The sequence below is a fragment of the Dryas octopetala genome, chromosome 9 (genome assembly GCF_963921425.1).
Source record: "Dryas octopetala chromosome 9, drDryOcto1.1, whole genome shotgun sequence".
Taxonomy (NCBI): domain Eukaryota; kingdom Viridiplantae; phylum Streptophyta; class Magnoliopsida; order Rosales; family Rosaceae; genus Dryas; species Dryas octopetala.
In genome coordinates this window covers 1,048,783-1,076,418 of record NC_141374.1, presented here as the reverse complement: position 1 = coordinate 1,076,418, position 27,636 = coordinate 1,048,783, and the positions used below count along the sequence as shown (strand labels likewise).

Below are 27,636 nucleotides of genomic sequence, written 5' to 3'. Positions count from 1 at the left end.
TGTGTAATATGCAGAAACGGTCAATCATAAACAAAGCTAATAGGCAGAAACTGAAGATGAGTCACAGTACTGGGACAAGGACGTTTGCACAAATACGACATGAATATGTGAGTGATTTATATGTGCATATATATTAGGTTTGTCATGTATGTAACCAGCAATAATTGGAAAATATGGTTGTGTATGATAAACTCAATTTCACGTCATATAGGGAAAGGGAATTTCTTAAAATAGTTGGATTATGGCATAGTAATATAAGATTCATTCATGCAAACTGAATAATGAGTTAGCATGTTATGATAAAAAAAATAATAATACTTTGCATGTGTTGTAAATATATTGTTTTATGTGGCTATCCCTGTAATTAGTTGTAGGGGCATACTAGTAAATATACAAAACCTAGTAAACCCTACTTCTATATAAGGATATTTATAACATGAATAAGATAGACTGATCATATTCTCTCTGCCTCCTCTCTTCCACAAACCCTAGATTTCTACATACTTTTACAACACGTTATCAGCACGAAAAGCTCTTTGGATTGTGGATTGTGGATCGATAAACGAAAGAGGATCATCCTTCAATTTGTTCTTCAACCAAGTAGGTTTTATAAAACAATTTTATGTTTATGTTTTAAAACCTTTGATTGATTGAAAAATCCTCCATGAAGCATGAACCCTAAATTTATGAGATTGATTTATTTGGGTTTATATATTTTATTCATGCTTCCTTGAATTGAATGATTAAATAATAATAAAAAGGAGGAAATTTATTTGGGTGATCGAAAAACCGCCCCGAGCAGCAGCCCCGCTGCCTTGCGCTGCCAGCAGCAGCCACGCATCGCTGCCTGCAGCAGCAGCCCCCTCGCGCGCCTCGCCCCGCTGCAGCCTTGCACCTCGCAGCCCCCGCTGCACGCAGGCCGCTGCCAGCAGCAGTGCAGGCCGCTGCCAGCAGCAGCGCGACAAACTGCCAGCAGCCCCTCGCTGCCTCGCCTTGCTGCTGTAGCGCCTCCTCTAGCAGCCAGCCCCTCGCACGCGCAGCCCTCGCTGCCATGCTGCCAGCAGCAGCGTCTCCTCGCTGCCAGCAGCAGCGCCACCTCGCAGCATCTCCCCTCGCGCAGCTAGCCTCACCTTGCTGCCTGCAGCAACCTTTCTCGCAGCAGCATGCTGCCAGCGCCTTGCCTAGCTGCCAGCAGCAGCAGCTTTGCTGCCCACCAGGCAGCCCAGCGCAGGAGCCTTGCAGGCCCATGCAGCCCAGCAGCGCAGCAGCCCAGGCCAAGGTGTAGCAGCCCAGCAGGCCCGCCACGCCGCTGCCATGTCAGCTGCCACGCAGGCAGCCACCTTGCTGCCACGCAGGCAGCCACCTAGCTGCCACGCAGGCATCCACCAAGCAGCCACGCAGGCATCCACCTAGCAGCCACGCAGGCAGCCACGTCACCCCCACGAATATTTTAATAATTTAAATATTCAAACAATTTTGTTCAAACAATTTTGAGATATTTTTGTGTTCTTCTTGGGTATATGAATATTTTACTTGTTTAATTTTCGCACTAGAGTATATGTGTAGAAATTGCAGGTAATTAATGAACCAGTAGTTCATACATAAATATTGAACTTGTAGTTTCAATAATGCCGTATAAGGAACTTGAAGTTTCCTTCATAAATTCACCATACATGATAAAACCAGTAGATTTTACATGTCTATACCATGTTATAGAACTTGAAGTTCTTATTTATTGTTTATGGATATTATTGCCCGAATCACTAATTATGATTATTTGTTCCTTTCAACCAAAGAATGTCAAATCTCAACAAGCTTGATTTCGTCGCTTTGGAAGTTTCCGGAAGAAACTATCTAAAGTGGACTCAAGATGTTAAGCTTCATTTGACTGCCAAGAAGATGAGGTCGACAATCAATGCAGACAATGTTGTTGCAGAGTCCCTTAAGGCAAGTGCCATGATCTTCATTAGGAAGCATATGGAAGAAGCACTCCAAGTTGAGTACCTCGCTGAAGAGGATCCACGAGCTCTTTGGGTTGCTCTGGAAGAGCGGTTTAACCATCAGAAGACCATTTTCTTGCCTGAAGCAAGACATGACTGGCAGAATATCCGTTTCCAGGATTTCAAATCCGTGAATGAGTATAATTCGGAAATCTGCCGGATCCGGTCACTCCTCAAATTTTGTGGGGAGGAGCTCACCGAAGCTGACCTATTGGAGAAGACTTTCTCCACCTTCCCTGCCTCCTGTTTGGTCCTGCAGCAACAATACAGGGAGAGGAATTTTACCAAGTTCTCGGCATTGATCACTACTCTGTTGCTCGCTGAAAAGAACAACAACTTATTAATGAGAAATGATCAAGCCCGACCTGTCGGTACTAAAGCAGCACCATTGCCTGAAGCAAATGCTGTTGCTCATCGCAATTCAAACCGCGATAGAGGATACCGAGGTCATGGAAAGGGCACGAAGTCCGACCGCCCGAGAAATGAAAGGAAAGGTTCTCAGAGGAATGGCCCGTATGATCGAGGCCAACGCGGCCAAGGCCCACGCGGTCATGGCCCACGAAACCCGAATTCTAGTGGCCAAGGCCCACGTGGTAGGAACCGCGGTCCCTCGGCCCCAAGGACTCGAGATGAGAGGAACACTGGTCCGGCCCGTCGCCACCAGAATCAGAACCAAAATCAGAATCAGAATCAGAATAATCTATGTTACCGATGTGGAGGAACTGATCACTGGTCTCGCACCTGCCGTGCATCAGCGCAAGCTGTAAATGAGTATCACGCCAGTCGCGGAACTCGAGAGACCAATCTCGTTGAGGGATCATTTCCTATGGATACCACCTTAGAGGTCACTGATTTCCAAGCTGCTACTGGACACTTCGAGGATTAGAAACTCGATGACATAGATATGATCGGCGCTTGTGCCGTATTTATTTTCTGAATAATGTTTTTCTTATTTGGATTATTTTGGTGATTTATGACTTGGATTATTTATTTTTGGAAAATTTGGTTATGCTCGAATATTATTTAATTCAATTAAGTTATTTTCATACATGTGATCCATTGAATTAAATTTATGAATAGGCATGTTTTGTGGGGAAGTTTGTTGTCTGGCTGACAGTGCTACTACGCACACCATACTCCAAGATCGGAAGTATTTTTCAAACTTATTGCCTACTCATACCTCTGTGACAACCATATCAGGCCAATCCAACCTGATAGAGGGTCATGGCAAAGCCCATTTTATGTTGTCCAATGGTACCGAATTTACCATTAATGAGGCCTTATATTCTCCATGTTCCAGAAGAACGTTGTTGAGTTTTAAGGATATTCGAGCCAACGGTTATCACGTTGAAACCACTGAGGAAAATGGAGTGGAATATCTTTGCATAACCTCCAATTTGTATGGCCAGAAGCGTACATTGGAGAAATTGAAATGCCTATCGAGCGGTCTCTATATGACCACCATTAGATCGATTGAGGCAAATCACATAGTTAACCAGAAGTTAACCAATTTGAGCAGTCTCTTGCTATGGCATGACCGGTTGGGACACCCAGGTCAAAGTATGATGCGCCGTATCCTCAATTCATCACACGGGCATCCCCTTACTAATAAGGATCTTGTGTTTAGTGACACACTATGCCAAGCCTGCTCGCTCGGAAAGTTGAATACTAGACCATCATATGCAAAGACTAGTAAAGACTCCGCCCTTTTCCTGCAAAGGATACAAGGGGATATTTGTGGACCTATCCAACCACCATGCGAACCATTTAAATATTTCATGGTTTTGGTTGATGCATCGACAAGGTGGTCACATGTTACACTATTGTCCACAAGAAATGCTGCCTTTGCTAAACTCCTCGCCCAGATCATTAAATTGAGGGCTCACCACCCGGATTATCCCATAAAGTCCATAAGACTTGATAATGCCGGAGAGTTTACATCGAAAACTTTCGATGATTATTGCATGTCCCTTGGGATTGATGTTGAACATCCAGTTCCCCATGTTCACACCCAGAATGGTCTCGCAGAAGCGTTCATTAAAAGATTACAAATGATCGCACGAACCTTGGTTATGCGCACCAAGCTTCCAATTTCTGCGTGGGGCTATGCGATCTTGCATGCAGCCATGTTGGTCCGGTTGAGGCCCACTGCTACCCAACCTTACTCTGCGTTACAGCTGGTGACTGGGTACGAACCTGACGTTTCGTACTTACGCATATTTGGGTGTGCAGTTTATGTGCCAGTTGCGCCGCCACAACGTACCAAAATGGGTCCTCAACGAAGGATGGGCATATATGTCGGTTATGAATCCCCATCTATTATACGCTTTTTAGAGCCCTTGACAGGCGATCTCTTTACCGCCAGATTTGCGGATTGTCACTTTGATGAGACAGTCTTCCCGCCGTTAGGGGGAGATAAGAACGTCACCGTTCCTGAAGAACGACGTGAATTGACGTGGAATGTCCCCACTATGTCTCATCTCGATCCCCGAACCGCACAATGTGATAGTGAAGTGCGGAGAATTCTAGATCTACAGAGTGTAGCTCATAATATGCCAGACGCTTTCTCTGATCTAGCTAAAGTGACGAGATCACATATACCTGCTGCAAACGTGCCTGCAAGGATATCTGTCCCCGAAGGACGTGTCGTCCCAGATGGACGAGGTACGGCCATAGCGGCTAACCAGTCTTATGTCCCTGCCCAGAAGCGAGGTAGACCACTAGGTTCGAAGGACTCTTATCCCCGGAAGAGGATAAATTTGGCACAAACGAGTCTTCTTGATATCGCAATCTCAACCGATCCATCTCACGAAATAGTTCCGGATTATGGGTCCGTCCTGGAAGAGACGGTGTTGGGGGACGCTCCAACATCTGAACCCACTCCCGAGAACAGAGAGATCTCTATAAATTATGCATGCTTAAGTGAGCTCTGGAATCGAAACGAGATTATCATCGATGATATATTTGTGTTCGCGGTAGCTACCGAAATCATAACTAGCGATGACATCGAACCTCGCTCCGTTGATGAATGTCAACGTCGAGACGACTGGCCAAAATGGAAAGAAGCAATCCAGGTCGAATTAGATTCCTTGACAAAGAGAAAGGTGTTTGGGCCTGTCGTTCCTACACCCTCCCATGTTAAACCTGTAGGATTTAAATGGGTATTTGTAAGGAAGCGTAATGAGAAAAACGAGATTGTAAGATACAAGGCTCGTCTAGTGGCGCAAGGATTTTCTCAACGCCCTGGGATTGATTACGAGGAAACGTATTCTCCCGTAATGGACGTGATAACGTTCCGCTACCTTATCAGTCTGGTAGTTTCCGAAAAACTGAGTATGCAGCTTATGGATGTGGTCACTGCTTATCTCTATGGGGATCTTGATACAGAGATATATATGAAAGTTCCCGAAGGACTTAAGATACCCGATGCAAATAGTTCCAGACCACGGAACACGCTCTCCATTCGTTTGAGGCGTTCACTATATGGATTGAAACAATCCGGACGGATGTGGTATAACCGTCTAAGTGAGTATTTGATCGGGATGGGATATGTGAATAATGATCTATGCCCTTGCGTGTTTATTAAGAAAACAAGTTCTGGTTTTGCTATTGTAGCTGTTTATGTCGATGACATGAATCTAATTGGTACTCCTGAAGAGATCAAGGAAACCGCTAAACACCTGAAGTTGGAATTCGAGATGAAAGATCTTGGGAGAACGAATTTCTGTCTCGGCCTGGAGCTCGAGCACCGTGCAGATGGAATTCTAGTCCATCAATCGAATTACATCCAGAAGATGTTAAGGCGCTTTAATGAGGATAAAGCGAAGCCTTCTAGCACACCTATGATCGTCCGTAGTCTAGATCCTAAGAAGGATCCGTTTCGTCCCGCAGATGATAACGAAGAGATATTGGCACCAGAAGTCCCATATCTAAGTGCAATAGGCGCATTATTGTACTTGGCTCAATGTACTAGACCGGACATCTCATTCGCTGTGAACTTGTTAGCTAGATATAGCTCTGCGCCAACACGTCGCCACTGGAATGGCATAAAAGACATTTTCCGCTACCTTAGAGGTACGACGGATATGGGCTTATTCTATCCCTATGCATCAAGGAATGGATCGAACCCCCTCGATCCTCGGAACGATGCCCGCCTTGTTGGATATGCTGACGCAGGGTATCTATCAGACCCGCACAAAGCGCGTTCTCAAACTGGTTACGTCTTTACCATTGGGAATACAGCAATATCTTGGAGGTCAACGAAACAGACCCTTGTTGCTACCTCTTCGAATCATGCTGAGATTATAGCCCTTTACGAAGCAGTTCGTGAATGTATATGGCTGAGAGCAGTTTCCAAACATATTCGAAGTACGTGTGGGCTGAATTTCACCACTGATGAACCAACGATTATCTATGAGGATAATGCCGCTTGCATCGAGCAGATGAAGACGGGTTTCATCAAAGGAGACAACACCAAGCATATTGCACCAAAGTTCTTCTTCAATCAACAGCAACAAGAGCATCAGATGATTGAAGTCAAGCAGATCCGATCTCAAGACAACCATGCAGACCTCTTTACCAAGTCACTACCAAAGTCCACGTTCTTGATGCATGTTCGAGGTATTGGTTTGCGTAGATTGGCTGATTTACCTAGTATGTAATCTTCAGGAGGAGTCGACATCAGGGGGAGTATCCCGAAGCATACTCACTTGACCATCGTGTACTCTTTTGTCCTTCGTCCAGGGTTATTTTGTCCCACTGGGTTTTGTTACCTGGCAAGGTTTTAATGAGGCACATCTTGGCATGGTCACCCTACTCATACTACATCCTGAAGATGTGTTGATCTGATATATATGCATTTGCTCATCTTTTCCCTTCGACCACGGGTTTTTCCCATTGGGTTTACCGGGCAAGGTTTTGGTGTAGCAACTCTAATGCACCCCGCTCCCATAGACATACTATTTGCCTATGATCCAGAAGATATGGCTTCACCTACTTTCGAGGTTCTGATGCGACTACTCCACACTCACGCGCGTTGCACTCTTTTTCCTTCGACCAAGGTTGTTTTTGTTCCCACAGGGTTTTTATTACTTGGCAAGGTTTTAACGAGGCAACTTAGAAGCGCATAGCAGAGACAACACTAATGACATGGAATATCCAAGGGGGAGTGTTGTAAATATATTGTTTTATGTGGCTATCCCTGTAATTAGTTGTAGGGGCATACTAGTAAATATACAAAACCTAGTAAACCCTACTTCTATATAAGGATATTTATAACATGAATAAGATAGACTGATCATATTCTCTCTGCCTCCTCTCTTCCACAAACCCTAGATTTCTACATACTTTTACAACAGCATGTTGTTAGATGAAAACTGTAAGGAAAACATGAACATACCCATAAAAGGTGAACAATATATGATTGGCTGCGAATGTGGACACTCAAAAGCACAAGTCCAAAATATGTAGTACTTATAATATACAAATTACAATTTTTTTTAAATGAAATTATCAAATTTGGCCATATTATATGTAAATATACACCACTATTAATAAGTTGTGCCCCAGAAGTCCAGTAATATAAAATAAGGATTGAAATGTACAATATTACTTGAACTAATCTGGAAGGCCAACTTCCCAACACCATAAAAACAGGCAATGCAACAAGAGAGAGTAAACACAAATGTATGTAAAATATGTTGATGACAAGCTGGAGATTAGATACATGACTTATAATATGTTGCTAACAAAAACTTTGATTGATTTGGCAGTTTCTAGAGCATGGAAAGGAAGTTGACCGTTATACGTTTTTCAAAATGACCCACACAAGAGGAGTAGATCAGACACCAGTGGATGCAGAATCTGAACGGATTATAGTAAGATAACCATTACATATGTCGAGTATATGAAATGCAGAGGCGCTGCAAGTTTAATTTCCATATTACAACACCGGATGTTATGAGGTTATACTAAATACTCAAGTTTGTAAATTGGATGGCAGGCTGAATTTCAAACAGCACTCGAGTTGCGTGCAGCTAATGGGATAGAGGCCACTGACACTGTCATGCATGAGGTTTATTCTGAAGTGTTGGGACCTGAAAGGCGAAACAGGGTGAGAGGCTATGGTGATGGAGTAACATGGGCTGATGTGCCTGGAGTCATTACTGAACGGAGTGGAATAACACGAGAGCTTCAACTCCTAACAGAAGCATGCGATGAGCAGCGGAGAAGGGCAGACGAGGCAGAGTTGGGCATGCAACGAATAAGAGAAGAAGCACAAAAGGGAATGCAAATGCTTAGAGATGAGCATGCAACACTGAGGCAAGAGAATGAACAAGCGTTAGCAAACCACAAGGCAGCACTAGACAACTCGTTTAAGGCAGCTGTACAATCAACAGTTGCAATGGAAATGGACAATGCAATGCAAACAGCTGGATTCTCGAGTTTGGCTCACGCACTTGCAACGTTGAAAGGTCTATCTGGGAACAACACTAGTTGATTGAGGTTGGGTTTCTGTTCCCAATTTTGGTATTATATATGTTATAGTAAATATGACAAACTATGATGAAGTGTCATGCTACTGTTAAATATTATGCTTTAGGAAAAAGCTCAGCAAATATTTTGAAGTATAGTCATTATCATGGGATTAAGAGAGTTAAGGCTTGGTATGGTTGATGTGAAAAGGGCATATGAATAGGGAGTGTGAAATATTAAGTTTTTAGGATGACAAATTAACTGTGTGTGGCCCAAGCAGACAGAATTTGTTTAATATGAAGTGCTCAACTGTATGGAACCATGTTTGTGAATACTAATATGAAGTGCTTATGATGTTTATTACCTAAATTTTCTGTTATATGGAACCACCCAATTGCAATGTGGAGTTGGATAACAGAAGTAAAATTACACGATGAAGTGACATGGGGTACTTCCCATAGCCATTGCATATATGATAAAATAGATATATGGTATACTGTTCAGACCACAAAAACCCCAAAAAAACAAAAGAGATATATGGTATACTGTACATACAGGGGATTTAGAAATTGATGAACAAAGAATTTTATGGATATATAAATTCCTTCCAGTAAAAAAATAAAAAAAGTTTTCAATTGTGTTAATTGGAGTACAGTATATTTCAATAATGCAATATAATCAATAATATAATCCAATTGTCATTTGCAATTTAAAAAAAGAAAAAAAAAGGACTTGGAAACTGTTTTTGTATTAGCCACTATGACAAAAATATTGAGAGACAGAGAGATATGCAGTTGGTTGGAAAAATAAGTGAAAGAGACAGGAATGGCAATGGTCACAAGATTCATGATGATTGAGGATTGACGCAATAGGGTGGTGACTGATGTAGTTGCTATAGTATATAAACAATGATATATATAAAAATGCAAATGAATGTTATATTAAATTGGGAAATTGTAAATGACTGATACAAAACAGAGACTAACAATTTTGAGGGTGGGACTACTCATATCAAGAGGTAAAAATAATGGAAAAAAGGGATGGATTATTGGTTTGGATTGAGGGGAGGATTCCACTGCAACATGAGACATGGTGGCCCAAATGGAATCGCAGAGCCAAATATGAGTTTAATTCCACTGCAACATTAGACATGCAGGCTAGAGTGGAATGGCACCCATGTAGCAGTAAAGATCCAATGCAGCAAGAGAGTAGAATAACCAAGTGGAAGTGCAGATATTTGTAGAAGCAGTGATCCACTGCAGATGCATGCCAACATAAGTCATAAATCCAGCCGACAAGACCTGACTGCTGCCTGCAAATTGGCAGCCAAATTAATAGATAAAACTCATATGCATCTAATAAAGGAAGGACGGATAGTCTTTGGGAGGGGATAGTGCTGTACCGACCCCATCCTGTTAGACTGTCATTGCTTTGGTCGCTGCACTGTGGCCATTGCTGGTTTGTGATTGATAACAGTCTTTGCTACAGAGAAAGGGGACTGTTATATATCAGAAACAAAAGCATGTTATTGTTGTAGTGACACCAGTTCATTGGATTCTTCTCATGCAACCATTTGAAAGCCTTCTCATCCAGTTCCAACATCTTCCTCATCTCCTCATCAAACCAGTTTACATGTGTAGCTCTGGTTACCTTATCCACCTGTAACTTCAAAGCTACCCCCTTGTGCTCTTTCTTGAAGTTCTCATACATATGTTTTAGGCAATGCCTATGCTCAGACTGAGGGAACAAATGGGCCACAGCATCCAACAAACCCTTTTGTTTATCAGTAATGAAGACCATGCCATGACTATTCTGAATACACAAGTCCTCCTTCAGAAACTCCAAAAACCAAGTCCACGTGTCATAGTTTTCTACCTTCACCATTGCATAAATCACAGGGTACATGCCATTATTGACATCAATTGCAACAGTTGATAGAATTTGGCCAGGGAAGGGACCCTTGATATAGCATCCATCTAACCCTATGAAAGGCCTACAACCTTCCAAGAAACTCTTCTTCAATGCTGCCAAACAAATGTAGATCCTCTGAAACACAGGCCTGCCATCATCATCCAGTGTTGTTTTAACTTTAACTGTACTCCTCACATTCACTTTCCTTAACTCTTCAGCATAGTCCCAAAGTGACTCATATTGTGTAGTGTACGTACCCTCAATTAACGTAGCAGCCTTCGCCTTTGCTCTATAAAGTTGAGCTCTTGAAGTGTTTAGTTTCACCTCCGTAGTAACTTGTGGCTTGAATTCTGACAAGGACCAACTTGGACTAATCAATTCAAAGGCATATGTCTTGGCTAACCAATCTGCAGTTAGGTGCCTGCTCTCTGTTGTCTTGGAGCAAAGTGTTTTTCCTTCAATGGTTTCAGGTACAACTCAGTGCTGCCATTATGATTAGATGCAAACACTTCAAAACCACACTTCCTATTACACACAGCACTCACAACATTTTTATCATTCTTCTTAAATTTGACCTCTCTAGCACACTTTATAGAAAATTCTCTAACTAAATCTCTAAACACTTGAACATTTGCATATCTGTGCCCCAAAACAAAATTAGGGTTCTTCATGTCAACATCTGGCCTGAAGTCAACAAACTTAGACAGTTTTATGTTCTCAATCCATTCTTCATTCTCCATCATCTTCACTTTCAGAGTGATCTGGAGTCCTCAACTCCTTATCAACAGTACTATCTGATGGCACATAATTATCCAAAGGAAAGTCAGGGTCAACATCTACATCATCAAGGTCTACATAACTCTCATAGATCCTTTGGTCCTCTTTCAACAATCTTAGCTCCTCATCACTCTGCTCATAGAACTCATCTATAAAATCAGGGTCCTCATCATCATCTTCATCACTTTTAGATTCATTGTTTGCATCACCAGTTTCATTATCCACCACTTGGTGTTTGCCTTTGCGCCTTTTCTCTCTCTTAAAGTCTCCACTCTCATCTTCCACTCCATCTGGTGCTATGTTTGACTCAACACCCTCAACACCTCCATTTGAAGCATCTTTTGCTGCATGGAGTTCAGGTGCATTTTTACCATTGCATTCTTTTAATTGCACCTCATTATCCTCAGTTTCCTCATCAGCTCTAGCAACCTCATTCTCCTCATCCTCTACTAGTTCAATTACTAAATGCTGCAAGTTGTTATCCTCAATGAAATCATTAGAGTGCTTAAAGTAGATGACTATCTCTCTATGCCTTCCAACTGGAATTCTACCAATGGCATCGAGCACCATACTGTCACTTACTAACTGCTTAGCCTCTAACTGTTGAGCCTCATTATTCTCCAACACCCAGTAACTCACACCCTACTTGTAACCCAGTATTTTTGCCATGACATCCAACTCTAATAAAGACACAAAGTCTACACACACGTGGTCAAAGTATGTAAGATGACCACCGACATATCTCCATACATTCACCATTTTCACTAGATCACCACCATGATATACCTTTAAACTAACTTTTTCCTCATCAACTAAAAACATAAAACAAAACACCAACACATTAACTATCAATACTGCAAGCAACTACAACTATAATAAGTACACAACAACCAAGCTAAATAAAAAATTTCAACCAACCCAATCAACATTCAATATCATTATTTATCGGGACCATATCTGATTTTTATATTTAAGTGCACATGGAGACAAAATAACAAGATATAACAATAATTTCTACAGAGAAAAGGACTAACAAAATAGTTGCAAAGGGACCACACCCAAATAGAAACGAAAAGCATAAAAAAATCCATGACTTTATTGAATCACACCCAAACCGACAGCATAAAGGCATAAAAAAACCCTATTCTTTTTTCGAATCACACCCACACAACACAGAAAAATCATAAAAAATCATATTTTTTTTCAAATCACCCCACACATCATAGAAAAAGCCAAAACATCAACATAAACAAAACCCTAGATCGATTTGGTCCACTTACTTTCCTCTGGTTCAGGTGTACCACATTTTCTGAGAATCGTCATTCTCAGATTCGATTCTTTGCCTTTATCGAATCTCTGGGGTGATGTACTCTCTGGTCAATTCTCTGCCTTTATCGAAACTCTGGGGTGATGTACTTACTCTCGACTTTACTCTTTCTACCAAACAACCAAAGTTACTTTACAACCCTAAATCCCAACTGCCTTTAATCAATTCATCCATAAAAAATCCAAACTTTTCATCTTCTACTGAGTACTGGCTCAGCCCTGGCCAATTGGATGCCAACGTGGCACTCTGGGGCCCACAATGGATGAGTAGACCCTCATGTGGCACTAATGTGGCTGAAAAGACAATATTACCCACGCCACCTCAGCATTTCAGACGGAGATAAGGATGGAGTTGACGGAATAGGGCAATTTGGGACACAGATATAAAGTTTAGGGGGTTATGTGAGACAAAAAAATTTAAGGGGGTAAATTGAGACAAAAGCTTAAAGTTAGGTGCCAAATGTACAAATAAGCCTTTTTTAAAAGAGGCTGTGATTTTATTTTTTAATTATAGTCATTTATTGCATCTAAAGGCTAACATATTTCTTCTGTATTCATGCACAAATATTTTTCATCGGTAACAAAACCGCACCCTTCAAACTTGTCCTTGTCGAGAAAATTGGACTCACAGTTGTAAAACTTACAAAAAGCATAAATTGCAACGTTTTAAAACATCCTATACCATTTTGACCCTTCTTAAACATCATAGTACGTATAAAGTGAAATACATCCAAACTTGAAGGGTGCAAATTGTAATTATTCCCAAAGTTTTAAACCCAATAGCCCCATAGCGGCATAGCCAATAGCCCATAGGCATAAGTCAACCCAATAGCCATAAGGAACAACCTTAACACTAAGCCCACCCGTGTTTGTACAGCTCTCCCCTTTCCCTTAGGGGGAGGCTACGCCGACCACTCCATTTTACTGAGTTCACCACCTTAAATCAATATTTTGTTATAATTCCAATTTTGCCCTTACTAAAATTAACAAATCAAAAAAATCAAAATACCCAATAGCAACTCCCTACCCGATCCCCACCTTCTGTGCCAACCAAGCCACCTCCACTGCCACCCCCTTCCCATTCCCCATCACCCCTTTCCTATTCCCCACGACTCCCTTCAAAACCGCCACTGCAAACAAACCCAGAACCACCCTGACTCCATCGTCCCTCTCCAATCAGACCCTCTGCAAGAAACCCAAAACCCAGAACTCAAACCAAACTCCCCCTTCCTACCACCGCCTCCCACCTCCCTGCTAGTCCCAAGACAAGACAGTGGCCATCGTCAACTCGTCAGTCGTGCAGACCCTCGACGGCAGCAAGGACGATCTGCTGCTCACATGTGCTCAGAGATTTGATGGCGGCAACAAGGACGATCTGCGGCTAGTGGGTGCTCTGACTCGGTGCTCGGGGCCTCGACGATGGAGAAACCCACGCCCCGCCGTTCACTGGAAAAGAGGAGGGGTGTGATCAGATGGGTTTGGTTGTTTTTTCATATATTTTTCTTTTAATTGTAAAGGGTAAAATAGGAAAAATTGGGCTAAAATATGTTAGAGTGATCAACTAAGCAAGTTAGGGTGGTCCAAATAGCCCCCTCTTTCCCTTATTCTTCTTGGGCTCTCCAATAAACTGATTACAACTTCGTCTTCCTTCCTTTGTTCTGTTCTTTCACCCCTGCTTCTTCGTCTTCATTGTACAATTCTTCTTCAATTTATCAATTCTTCAGTTCTTCAATTCTTCTTCTTCGATAGTTAATGCTTGAGGTGTTATAAATATCCACATCTGGTCAAATTGAAGGGGTATGCATGTGTATTGCAAGCTTAAATCAATTGCTTCATTAAGTCTCTTTCTTTATTTCTTTGTTGATCTTATTAGCTGATAACTGTTTTCTACTAGTGTATACTTTTCTGTTTATTAATTAATTAGGTTCGGCGTTTGATTGAAAGGGCCTGGAAAACTGCAAGTGTTAGCATCCCTGGGGCCTGATTGATTTGGTTGACAATGACATTGGCAAGTGGGAACCCAAAATTAGTAGCGATCCTAATTTTGATTCATTCAATTCTCATCATGGACCCATCCATTATGAAGAAGCTGCTTGAAGATGATGAGGTTCTCTCTCTCTCTCTCTGGCTTCCACATTCTATCACTGAAAATTAAATTCTAACTTTCTTTTTATGTAATTTTTGCAAAGGACGAAACCATGCATTCAGGGGCGGATGTGGAGGCCTTCCAGGCTGCTCTGAATCGGGACATAGAAGGAGATGTGTTTGCTTCCCACCAGCCATCTGATTCGGACTCCGGTACCCTTCTTAACCTTCTTTCTGTTTCCAAGAACTAAGGGCCCGTTTGGTATCCTATTCAATTTTTTTTTTTTTTCAAAAATTAAGAATTTTTTTTTAAAATTTGAGTTTAAAATCAATTTTTATAATTTTAAAACTTATTTGGTATGAAATTTGAAAATCATTTTTAAAATATAAAAATGATGATAGCTAAGGAAAAAGAAAGTGTGAAAAAAAAATTGAAAAAAACAACGTTTTATTGTTTTCAAAAAGAGGCATGTTTTTGAATTTTTTTTCTAAAAACTGTTTTTAAAAATGGTCTACCAAACACGTTTTATTGACTAAAACTTGTTTTTTTGTTTTTGAAAAAAAAAAAAAGTTTTTGAATAGAATAGCAAACAGGCCCTAAATTGAAGTTAATCATAGACATATTGCAGATCACTCTCAACTTCATTCATTTTGAAAAGTAGTTAACTTTGGTTTTGTTTAAATTTCGAAAAGCATGAGTGGTTTGGATGGAACAGTATAAATTTCCGTTTTAATGCTCGCTGTAATTCTTATTTTTCTTGGAACAATTAGTGGTAAACATCAATTTTTCAATGTGATATTGGGTTAGTATTTATTTCTATTATTTCTTGTGTGAATATCCCATAATTTGGAGACTGACACTTTAGTCTGCATGCAAACGGTCATCTTTATTATGCTGATTTTTCTATTCTGATCCTTGTTTCTTCCTTTTTTAGTGATTGCCAATTGAATTCAGTCATCTTCATCTTCCTTGCCTTTGTCCAATGCAGTCAATCACTTGATTTCTCATGTTCTATAATTTTCTTCTAGGACAAATTTCATCACTATCCTTTGAGTTTTAGTCCATAACTCTTAACTTTTGCTAATTCTTTTTAATGGAAGTGGTCATGTGAGTATCATATGTTTAGTGATTCAAAGACAAATTGGTCATTCCAGCTTAATTTTGAGTAAAAGTATTATTTTAACCTCTATTTATACTATATTGTAGTATAATTTCTCTAAAAAAAATTCAATTAAGTTATAACTTAACTGTGACTGAACGACAGTCACAACTAAATTTGAAGTTGTGAGAGTCGTATAGTCACAACTAAATGTAAAGTTAAGACTATATTAGCAAATTTTCAAGATAATATAAAAGCCTCAAGGGCAATTTTGTCAAAACCTTATAAATTTTAATTAATACCCATCATTTGTGACTCAAAGGACAAAAATGTCAAATGAAAAAGGCTCAAATCAAAGAGGCCAACATATTTGTGACCTAATCTAAAAAACTACATTTAAATTTGGTAGTTCAATTGAAATATTATATGGTTTTTATGATATACCAAAAAATTATTGAGATTTGGTATTTAATTCTAATTTTTTATTTTTATTTTTGGGTATACTAGTTTAGCCTTTTGGGCTTTATTTAATTACCGTTATATTAATTTATTATAATAAAAAGAGTAAAATGCACCATATATTGGTTCACTAATTTTAACCTTTTTTCTAAGTTGGTCCACGATTTATTTTTTATCTCAATAAAACCCAGTTATTAATTAACTTGGCCCAACATAGTCTATTCTGTCAATTTTGTGTTAACGCCCGTTTATTTTCATCACGTGTCGCACACGTGTTCGTTTGTTGAGGGCAAACGAGTAATTTCACGGGGGATTTTGAAAGGTCCAAGACTCCAAAAGGTAACAACATTGTCACATACTCTCACATAGGCAGTATATTCGAAAAAGTGAAAAAAAAAAAAAAAAAAAAACAGAGGAGTGGAGTGGAGAAATTTTGATCCAAGCTTGAAATTAATTGGATCCAAGGTAGTCAGAGAAGACTAATCAGTAGGTTAATTCGGTTTTTTGCAATTTTGCAAGGATGGTTCTTGATTTTCGATGGGATGGAGATAATCCCATATACGGTAAGTGTGTATTCGACGTTTTGCTTCTGTTTGTTTGTTGAGAATATTTTTTTTTTCTTGGCATTTTGCTTCTGTTTCTTTTGTTTGTTTGCTGAGAATCTTTTGTCTGAAAAGGATGGTAGTGTTTTCATAGGGTACACCACCCTTTATTCTCCATGGCCTGCCACGTTTAGGGTTTTTTACTATTATGTGGTGCTCAATGTTTGTTTGCTTCTTGGTTGTTCTCGATGGTCTGCCACTCACCAGATGAGAATATATATTGTTTGCTAATACTGAAAAGTATAAGAATATATTTTGATTTTTTAAACATGGGTATGTTGTACTCAAAAGTAATGAATTTTGGGTATTGGTAGTTAAACATTGAAGGCTAGTACGAAATAAGATATAGGGTTTAACATTGGTAGTTAAACTTTTGATTTCCATTTTTGTTTGTCTTTTTTTTTTTTTTTTGCCAGGAATTTTTTGTTTGTCTTAAATTGCCATATGATCATTAATTTGGTATTTAATTTACGGATACCAATTTAGTTTACCAAATTTGTACTTCATTTTATTTCCTAATATCTTTATTGTTTATGTTGAAGAATGTGTTACTTAAACAGCTAGTTATTATTTGTAGGTGATCCTGATGCGCTTACAATAGAAATTCACTGTGGGGGTGACATTACTGATAGGGTTTATAAGGGGGGAAGGTGTGTTTCCTAGACTATCTTTAAGCAGATCTTTTGTCTTTATTGGACATTATGAAAATTGGTGAAGAACTTGGATATGAAGTTAAGAGGGAAAAGATTGAGCCTGAGAAGTGTAGTGTATACTATAAGGTTCCTAACCTCAATGGGTCAGAAGGCCTAGTTTATATTGGATCTGACAGAGAGGTACTTAATATGGTTGCTATTGTACCAGCCAATAGGGTTGCAGTTATCTACTTAACAGGCCCAAATCCAATCAGAAATGAGTATGAGAGTCAGTCATCTACTGTGTGGCCCAATTTGCATGGTTCAGAGTATAGTTTAGGGATAAATAAGGTTGACACTCTCAACTTATTAACACAGGTCTCTGTATCTGAGAAGATGGTTGATCAACATGCAGCTACGCAGGTTATAGAAGATGGTGGTAAGGGTGATGCAAATGTTGACACTGCAAATGGTGGTAAGGGTGATGGTAGTGAATATGAGTATTCTGGTGATGAGCAGGGTGATGAACATGGTGATGGTGGTGAATATAATTATTCTGGTGATGAGCAAGGTAATGAACATGGTGATGAACAATGTGATGATGAGGCTGTTGAACATGGTGATGAGAGTGGTGATGAGCAAGGTGATGATGAGGTTGTTGAGCATGATGATGAACAATGTGATGGCTAGGCTGATGAGCAAGGTGATGATGAAGATGAAGAGTTTGTGGATAGTGAATATGAGTATTCTGGTGATGAAACTATGTTTTCTGCCAATGTTGACCCTGAAATTGATCCTGTGACTGCTACTAATGATGCAGGTGAGATTTCAGATGATTTTCATGACTGTGATGAGCTTGAGAGTTTGAGTGAGTCTTCATCTAATAAAGGTGAAAGGAGGGTTAAAAGAAAAGTGCCAAAGTTCAAGGTATTCAACAGAGAGACAGATTTGAAAAAATCCTATTATGGAAATAGGGCAACATTTCCCTAGCAAGGATAATGCAACATTTCCCTAGCAAGGATAATGCTATTGAATTTATTAAAGAGTGGGGGATTGTGAATGACAGAGAGTTGAGGTTTGTAAAGAATGATAATATAAGCTTGAATGTCATATGTGTAGGCAGTAAGGGTTGTCCATTCATGGTCAGATGCAATCCCAAGTATGGTGGTTCTGATACATGGGTTATCAAGAAATTGCAGTTGGAGCATCAATGTACCAAAGCAGGAAATGTGAGGCATGCAGATGCAAATTGGGTTGTTGATAGATATGCTGAGAGACTCAGATTGGATTCAAACTGGAATTTATCAAGTTTTCAAAGTCAGGTTAGAAAATATTATGGTGTAAATGTCATAAGGAACAAGGTGTACAGAGTTAAGAGAAAGGCCTATGTCTTGAATGAAGGCTATTATGTGGAGCAGTATGCCAGACTCAATGACTATGCAGCTGAGTTGTTTAGAACAAATAAAGATTCCACAGTGAAAATATGTTCAAGGGAGGAGAGTGGCAAAAAAGTGTCTCAAACGATATACATTTGCTTGGATGCATGCAGGGAGGGGTTCTTAAATGGATGCAAACCAGTTATTGGTGTTAATGGGTGCCACATCAAAGGCCCATATCCAGGTCAGATATTGACAACAATTGGTGTAGATCCCAACAATGGTTTATTCCTTGTTGCATATGCCATTGTAGAAATTGAAAACAAGAGCTCATGGATGTGGTTTCTAGAGCTTCTAATGAAAGACTTGAAGATTGATGATGCATCTCATTGGGTTTTTATGAGTGATAAACATAAGGGTTTGGTTCCAGCCATAGAAACCCTTTTACCCACAGCTGAACACAGGATGTGTGTCAGGCATTTGCATAGTAACTTTAAACTTAAGTATCCTGGGCTTGCATTGAAAAATGTCTTGTGGGCTGCTGCTATGGCAACTTGTGAACCATGGTGGAAGACAGAGATGGATAAGATAAGGGTGTTGAATGATAAAGCATGGGGTTGGCTTAATGATAAACCGCCAAAACAGTGGAGTAGAGCTCACTTTGGGACTCACACAAAGTGTAATATACTCTTGAATATTCTATGTGAGAGTTTCAATAGTGCTATACTAGGAGCAAAGGACAAACCAATACTTACCATGCTTGAAGAAATTAGACATTACTTGATGTTAAGGATGGCTAATAGGAGGGCTGCATGTAGGAGTTGGAAGCATCCCATTGGTCCAAGAATACTGAAGATAATGAAGAGAAGGAAAATTGATACAAGCATGTGCAGCCCTGAACTTGCAGGAAATAGAATTTATGAGGTTCGAACCATGCATGGGACCACTATGTGTGTGGATCTTAGGCAGTAGACTTGCAGCTGTAGAAGGTGGGATCTGAATGAGATTCCTTGCTAACATGCCATTGCTTGCATTTGGTTTAGAGAGGAAAACCTATTGGATTATGTTCATAACTATTACAAGAAAGATGTATACCTCAAGGCATATGATCTCATGATTTATCTATGCCTAGCATGGATTTATGGCCAAAGTTTGATAATGCTCAACTTGCACCTCCCCTATTTAAAAAACAACCAGGAAGGCCAAAGAAGTGTAGAACCAAAAGTGCAGGTGAAGTCTCAGCTACCCACCCAGTTCCAAACAATCCAAATGCAAACCCTTTGGCACCACCACCCACAATCAAACTGAGAAGGCTATGAATAACAATTAGATGTAGTAAGTGTGGGCAGGAGGGTCACAACACCAAAACATGTAGAAGGGTCATTGGTAACTCAAGCAATTCTCAGGTACTGAGTGAGACCATTTTAATGTTCTTTGTTTGATTGTTTAATATATGGTTCAAACTGCTAATGGTTTTGTGTGGCACTTGAACAGGCTCAAGCTCAGCAGGCCCAAGGCCAATCTCCCCAGGTAATTACTTAACTCATTAATAAGTGATTACCATGGTAGTTGATGTTGACCAAATGTTTGTAAACATTGTTTATTTGACAGATGACAAGAGGGAGAGGGAGAGGGAGAGGTAGACCTAGAGGAAGAGGGAGGGGAAGAGCTAAAGGTTTTAATTCATCACAGGTTTCCTCTGTAGCAGTGAGCCTTGAAAAGATGTTCAAATCTCCTGCCAAAAGGGGTAGGGGCTGGAAGGATTAGGGCTGCATGAAGGCTGGAACTTGGAGATGAAGTGCATTTTTTGTATTTTGAAATGTATGTTAATTTTGCATGCATCAGCATTTAGATGTGTATTTTGATGTAGATGTGTATCTTGCAGGCCTTTATGGTTATCTTTGTTGATTTGTGTATTTTAATGGCCTTAAAAACATGTTAAATTGTGTATTTTGATGGCCATGACAGTTTGAATGTGTATTTTAATTATTGCAAGGGTTTGGGCAACATGCTTGATGTATTTACACACATTACAGTCTCCAATTCATGTTTGATTTATTTTCTATGGTTGAATTTGATAGAGGCTTCCAGCCAAAATCTAAAGTTTATTTCACTTTACGGTTTATCTTAAATGCATAGCTCATGCATAGCTAGCTCAAAATGTGATGTAATTATGTCAATTTCTTCTTAATAAACCAATTGTTCTAATTTTATGTACCTATAATATATCAAAAGAAAATTATATTGTTTTCCCAAAATTAAATAAGCGCAGCTTCATTTCAATGCAAGCCATAAATGTTCACCATAGATGAACTTGCTTCCATTACAATTACAGAACTTGCTTCCATTACAATTAAAACCATAGGGTTTAACATCTACCCGAAACCATATCTACTTTACTGCATCAAATCACCCCAAACCAAAAATATATTACTTTACTCGTACGCACATCCACATAAAACTACCCCAAAACAAAGAATTTCAACCAACCCAAACTATAGCATACCCTGCCACCCCCACACCAAAGTTTTATCTCATCATCATCGTCACTATGAAGAAAACCCATGACATAATCAAACATAGGCGCAACCACTTCACCTTCTTGTGAACCAATTTCAATTCCTCTTCTAGTGGATCTATCCTTTTAAGCAATTCAGTAATCACTTGCCTAGAACGTGCGCATATAGGAGGGTCCAACCAGTTCCAGAAGTCACATCCTCCATTTCATTGCAAAATCAACAAATTCTCACCCACACAGAGAAATATCCATTACCTTAAATCGAAAAAATACCTTGAATAAAAGCAATATTCACTCACACCACACAAAGACCCATTACCCATACTTGCTTAATTACCTTTAGTATTAAAAAAGCCTCAAATCTTCTTCCTGAATTCACATCGGTCTAGCTGGTCCTTATCACCACAAGCCTCCCACAATGACAAAACCTTCCTGGTGAAGTGTAGGGACTGTGGGTTGAAGAATTGGAGTTGGACGACATATTGGGATCGAAAATATGGAGATCTTTGGTATTTCTTTAACTTATCTGATGGGTTATACAAAAAAATAGGAGAGGACGGGTTTTTGGCGGGGATGTTTGAAAGCAATGACGGGAGGAAGTGTGATTTATGTGCAGAAGTTAGATAAGAATCTATCCCCCGTGAAATTACTCGTTTGCCCTTAACAAACGAACACGTGTGCGGCACGTGATGAAAATAGACGGGCGTTAACACAAAATTGACGGAATGGACTATGTTGGGCCAAGTTAATTAATAACTGGGTTGTATTGAGACAAAAAATAAATCGTGGACCAACTTGGGAAAAAGGTTAAAATTAGTGGACCAATGGTGCATTTTGCTCTAATAAAAACTAAGAGGAAAACTTGAATCTGAAGGGAAAAAAAAAAGGTATTAACTAGAAAATTAAACTAACAATAATTTGCTTAGAACCAAGAAAGCTATAGAAAATCTCAAATCAGTAATTGGGTTCTTCATGAATCCCAGAGAGAGAGAGAGAGAGAGAAACTGGTTGAAGCAGCTCTTTTCTTGAATTCTCAGTTCATGTTCCTCTCTCGAATCACCATAGCGTTAATCTCTTATCTAGGGCAATGGTTTCTCTTCAAACGATATATTTGGATGCATTTTTGTATCAAACGGGTTACATGCGAGTTGTTTTTTAAAACAGGCTGTGCTTTTATTTTTTAATTATAGTCATTCATTGCATCTAACGGCTAACATATTTCTTCTGCATTCATGCGCAAATATTTTTCATCGGTAACAAAGCCGCACCCTTCAAACTTGTCCTTGTCGAGAAAATTGGACTCACAGTTGTAAAACTTACAAAAAGCATAAATTGCAACGTTTTAAAACATCCTATACCATTTTGAGCCTTCTTAAACATCATAGTACAAAGTGAAATACATCCAAACTTGAAGGGTGCAAATTGTAATTATTCCCAAAGTTTTAAAACCAATAGCCCCATAGCAGCATAGCCAATAGCCCATAGACATAAGTCAACCCAATAGCCATAAGGCCCAGCCTTAACACTAAGCCCACCCATATTTGTACAGCTCTCCCCTTTCCCTTCTTCTTCTTGGGCTCTCCAATAAACTGATTGCAACTTCATCTTCCTTCTTTTGTCCTGTTCTTTCACCCCTGCTTCTTCGTCTTCATTATACAATTCTTCTTCAATTTATCAATTCTTCAATTCTTCAATTCTTCAGTTCTTCTTCTTCATTATTCAATTCTTCTTCCTTGACAGTTAATGCATGAGGTGTTATAAATATCCACATATGGTCAAATTGAAGGGGTATGCATGTGTATTGCAAGCTTAAATCAATTGCTTCATTAAGTCTTTTTCTTTATTTCTTTGTTGATCTTATCAGCTAATAACTGTTTTCTACTGGTGTATACTTTTCTGCTTATTAATTAATTAGGTTCGGTGTTTGATTGAAAGGACCTAGAAAACTGCAAGTGTTAGCATCCCTGGGGCTATGAAGCACCGATACGGATACGACGATATGATACGACACGACACGATGATATGACAAATTTCTAAACACTAGGATACGATACATCATGGATACGGCAAATAAAAATATATATTAATATATAATAATAAAAATATGAATAATTTAAAACATACTTTAAATAACATAAAAGAATGGTACACCCAAGTCCCCCATGTGGTAGGCTCTAAAGCAATTATTTTATGATTTGCAATTATGGCACATTAAAAATGTGGAGATTCCTTGAACCTCAAGACCCCTTATAAAGGTGTTTCCTTGAAAATGTATTAACACATGTCCATCTACAAGACTACAACAGTTGGAAGTTCCTTTTGGTTAATATAGCCATTTGATTGCTTAATTTTGTTAGAATATACTCGTGACTATGCTATTATGAGTTTGTAATCAAAAGGCTTTGGCCAGCACCACATTAGTATTCCTCAAATCAGTCAATTGTTTTGTTTGTTGACACTCAATTGTTCCCTTGTGCATGATATTGGGAGGAGTTTATATTTATTCATTGGGGCAAGAATGGTATCAGAGCCAAGTTGTTGTTAATCATAGTCTCTGTGACATCGGAGTGGTCTGAATCCACCGATTACAAACATTGATCGACAACAATTAGCTTTTATCTCAGTTTGTTTAAATTTACAAACTTTTGGGGGGGGTGGAAGTCCGTGTTAGCCGAGGATAGGCGTTGAGGACGTTTGACACCGTTGAGAACTTCAAAGGTTTTTAAATTTTTCAATCTGTTTTATATGGCTAATTTGTTTAGATCATTGTCACGTAGGTCGGAAGGATCTAGATCCAACGACATCATGAGGATTAAGAATGTTGAAGAGGTGGTAATCAAAGATTACGAAAAACAGTTACAAAACTGGAAAATCCCAAAGGTTCCTGTTTATGATATTTACAGAATAGGATCTTTTTCTTTTAAAAATGATTATGTAATTAAAACCTGTGAAAGAACTGTGGCAATCTCAGAAGCCCATGAAAACTTCCAACTCTTTTCACAAGAGATGTTAAAAGAACATCAAAAAATAGACTTTAAATACCTGCACATTGGACTAGTTCAAGTTGCAGTAAAACCCTTAACAAGAACAGGGTTAAAAACTTCTGTTTTAATTTGTGTTAGAGATTGCAGGCATAATATCTTCTCGGATTCTCTCTTGGGAGTAGTGGAGTCATCATTATGTGATGGACCAGTATTTTTCAATTGTTTTCCCAACTTCTCAATCTCACTTGCAGATGAAGGAGCTTAAAGGCTTTAACTTTGAATCTTCAAACACAAGGGTTTGATATGATTCAGGGTTCACAAAATATGGCTGTTGTTTATAGAGTTTATTATAAAGCCATGAATACCTTGTGCCCAGAAGCGCACAACTTAGAAGCCAAAGGTAAGACTACTCTTTTCCAGGCAAATCTAGGAAGAGCTAACGTAGTAGTACCTAAAACTATTATGTGGAAAGATATAACCCTTCCTGAAAGATGGACTTTGCAGAACCAGGTTCCTGCCAAACCTTTGGCAAACCAAGAAGTAGATCAGATCATTGAGTATCAAGATGGAGATGTGGAAATCAGGTTTTCTTCTAACAGGTCCACAAGGATTGGGAGAGCAAGCACGAGTTCAGGAGGAGAAGGCTCCAAGATTCAAAGTACTAGGAGCTCTTTTGTAGCAGAAACAGAACATGATAAAATAATCATGGGAGAATTAATGCAAACTGATAACCAAGTCAGTCAACCTTGGTACAGGGTAGAAACACCTAACACTGAGGCTAGCGAAGCAAGACCAACTCAGGTAAGAAGACTCCAATCACCAACCTTTTCAGATTTAGAGGGGGATCTTTTTATCAATGTGTTAGAAGAGGAAAGACCTTTTGACATAAACCATGAACTCTTAAAACAAGAATTCATGAGTGAGAAAAATAGAAAGAAAAGAGAATGGTTTGAAAAGGTTTTTGACGAAAGAGAAAAAAAGATTCTTCATAGAGCTTTCAATGCCAACATAACAAGATTCAGAAGGCATATCGCCTTTTTTGTCTGGTTTGAGGGATTTGCAAGAAGAAACAATCTAAAAGATTACAACCAGGTAATTAATACCTTAGGCAATCCTTTCAAAAACTACCTAACTAAAAAGGGAAAAACAGTTAGGTCAATTCACCCACCTGCAGAAACCATAGAGATAAATTGAGGAATAGCTGCTCCCTTTAAGAGTGATGCTATGTCTAGGATAGACAAAGTCACCACTGAACATATTGGAGATATTTTATCTCAGGGAAACTATACCAATCTCTATCTCCAATCTTTAGGAGCTCAAACTTCAAGAATTGAAGATTCTATAGATAGAATTGAAGATTCTATAGATAGAATTTGTCCTAAACAAACAAAGCCAGAAGCCTCTGCTTCCTCTAAAATTATAAACCAAGAAGTTATGTTTAGGCCACCTCCAGCATTAGAAAATTACAAGCTAAAAGCTCCAATTACCTCTAATCAGCAGAAAGATGTAATGGACGAAATACTTGACAAACTTTCTAAATTAGATATTAAGAAAGATACACCATCTAAAGCAGATGGGGCAAAAGGCCCGGTTATAAATATCCTCTCTAAAGAAGAAGAGGAAGAAGAAGATTTAGAAGAAGTCTTTTCGGGACACACAGAAAGTGACCCTGCCCAGGTAAATAAAATAAATTTTAAAAGAAATCCTATTCCAATGGCTCCAAGCAGAAATTACTACCACAGACCAACACCAGTGGATATGGGGTTTGAAGAAAACTTCCATTTTGATACTGCCAGGTTTGATGCAGGATCCATAGTCGAATGGAACATTGATGGGCGGACGGAATACCAGGTAATTGATGTCATTAGACAAATGTTAATGTATGCTACTGTAGGCAGAGCTGCAGGAAATAGTGAAAGTCAGGTAGCCTCAGCTATTGTGACAGATTTCTCAGGACAGCTGAGAGGATGGTGGGACTTCCTACCAGAACAAACTAAAAATGAAATCTTGTTTGCCTCTAAAAGAGTAATAAAAACTGAACAAGGAAGGGAAATAGAGGAACCCAGGAAGACGGGGTAGATACTCTAGCTTATACCATAACTTTACATTTTTTAGGGTCCATTGATTTACAGCATGAAAGATCTAGAGAGGTCCTAATGAATCTAAAGTGTCCAACTTTATCTCAATTCAGATGGTATAAAGATGTTTTCCTTGCTAAAGTGTATATCAGGTCTGATTGCCACCAAGAATTCTGGAAGGAGAAGTTTATTTCTGGACTTCCTCCTTTGTTTGCTGAAAAGGTAAGAAATAGGCTTAAAGCCAGAAATGGGGGAAATATTCCTTACAACCACTTAATTTTTGGGCATTTGGTTTCAGAAATTTGTGCAGAAGGACTAGCCCTATGTATAGATATGAAATTAAAAAGACTTCTAGAAAAGGAAAAATCTTCTAGGGGTAAAGAAATGGGAGACTTTTGTAAACAATTTGGATTTTCCAAAACTCCGGATCTTTTCAAAAGAAAAAAGAAATTTCACAAACACAAAAGATTTCCAAGGCAAAAAACAGATTGGGTCAAAGAACCAAAAGAAAACAGGTTTTTAAAAAGAAAAAGATTTTCAAAAAGGAAAGATCTTAGGTTTAAAAAACCACCAACTTGCTTTAAATGTGGAAAAGCAGGGCATTACAAAAATAAATGTAAAATGAAAGAAAAGATTAATAATCTACAAATAGATGAAAACTTAAAAGAAGAAATCTTTCATATCCTCCTAAACTCAGGAGAAACTTCCAGTGAAGAGATTTTAGGCCTGCAAGACAGCACAGAGGATGAATATTCAAGCTCAAGCAGTCAGGACTCATCTCTCTCATGCATTTGCAAAAAGGTTAGACAACTGGAGGTAAACGTTCTAACCGGTCAAGACAGTTTTTTATTAGATTTAATTGATAAAATTGAAGACCCAGTCCAAAAGAGAGCAGCCTTAGAACAATATCTAGAAACGGCTAAAGAAGCCCAGCCTCAAAAAAGGAGAGAAAGCACTTTTCCTTCCCCAGTAGAACCTTATAATTTCCAGCATATAGTTGATAGAATAGAAATTTCAAAAAATAAGGAAACTCAAGAACCTTCTATTACAGATCTAAAAAAAGAGATCAATGAAATAAAAGGAGAAGTAAGAGATCTTAAATCTAGGGTTAATCTTCTGGAATTAACACAGTTATCAGAAAAATTTGAAGAACAAGGTTTTGAAGAAGATTTTGCTGAAGAAATAGGGGAAATAAATGAACTCCCCAAGGAAGGGATAACTAATCTAAATCAGATTAATCAATTAGACAGAATTTTCTCTCAAAGATGGTTTGTAGAAATAACCGTTAAAATTGGTCAAGATTATGAATTCAAC

At 39.0% G+C, this 27,636-nt stretch overlaps 2 protein-coding genes across 2 annotated transcripts; one reads left to right on the top strand and one right to left on the bottom strand.

Annotated features, from left to right (window-relative positions):
* Positions 1-584: 584 nt before the first annotated feature.
* Positions 585-2,886, top strand: LOC147273061 (uncharacterized). Its single transcript, XM_086228066.1, has 2 exons — positions 585-600; positions 1,797-2,886. The coding sequence occupies exon 2, from the start codon at positions 1,798-1,800 to the stop codon at positions 2,884-2,886; it is 1,089 nt and encodes a 362-aa protein (XP_086084192.1). The 5' UTR covers positions 585-600; position 1,797.
* Positions 2,887-9,956: 7,070 nt separating this feature from the next.
* On the bottom strand, positions 9,957-11,056 carry LOC147273060 (uncharacterized). The gene is made up of 2 exons (XM_086256676.1): positions 10,807-11,056; positions 9,957-10,735 (listed from the first exon to the last, which is right to left on the bottom strand). The coding sequence occupies exons 1-2, from the start codon at positions 11,054-11,056 to the stop codon at positions 9,957-9,959; spliced, it is 1,029 nt and encodes a 342-aa protein (XP_086112802.1).
* Between the last annotated feature and the right edge of the window lie 16,580 nt (positions 11,057-27,636).

Bases quoted from the DNA above. Each gene is read 5' to 3' on its own strand.
- LOC147273061 (XM_086228066.1), top strand. From the start codon at position 1,798: ATGTCAAATCTCAACAAGCTTGATTTCGTCGCTTTGGAAGTTTCCGGA.
- LOC147273060 (XM_086256676.1), bottom strand. From the start codon at position 11,056: ATGAAGAACCCTAATTTTGTTTTGGGGCACAGATATGCAAATGTTCAA. The intron at 10,736-10,806 runs GCACCTAACTGC...GGTCCTTGTCAG, and splicing joins TCCAAGACAACAGAGAGCAG to AATTCAAGCCACAAGTTACT.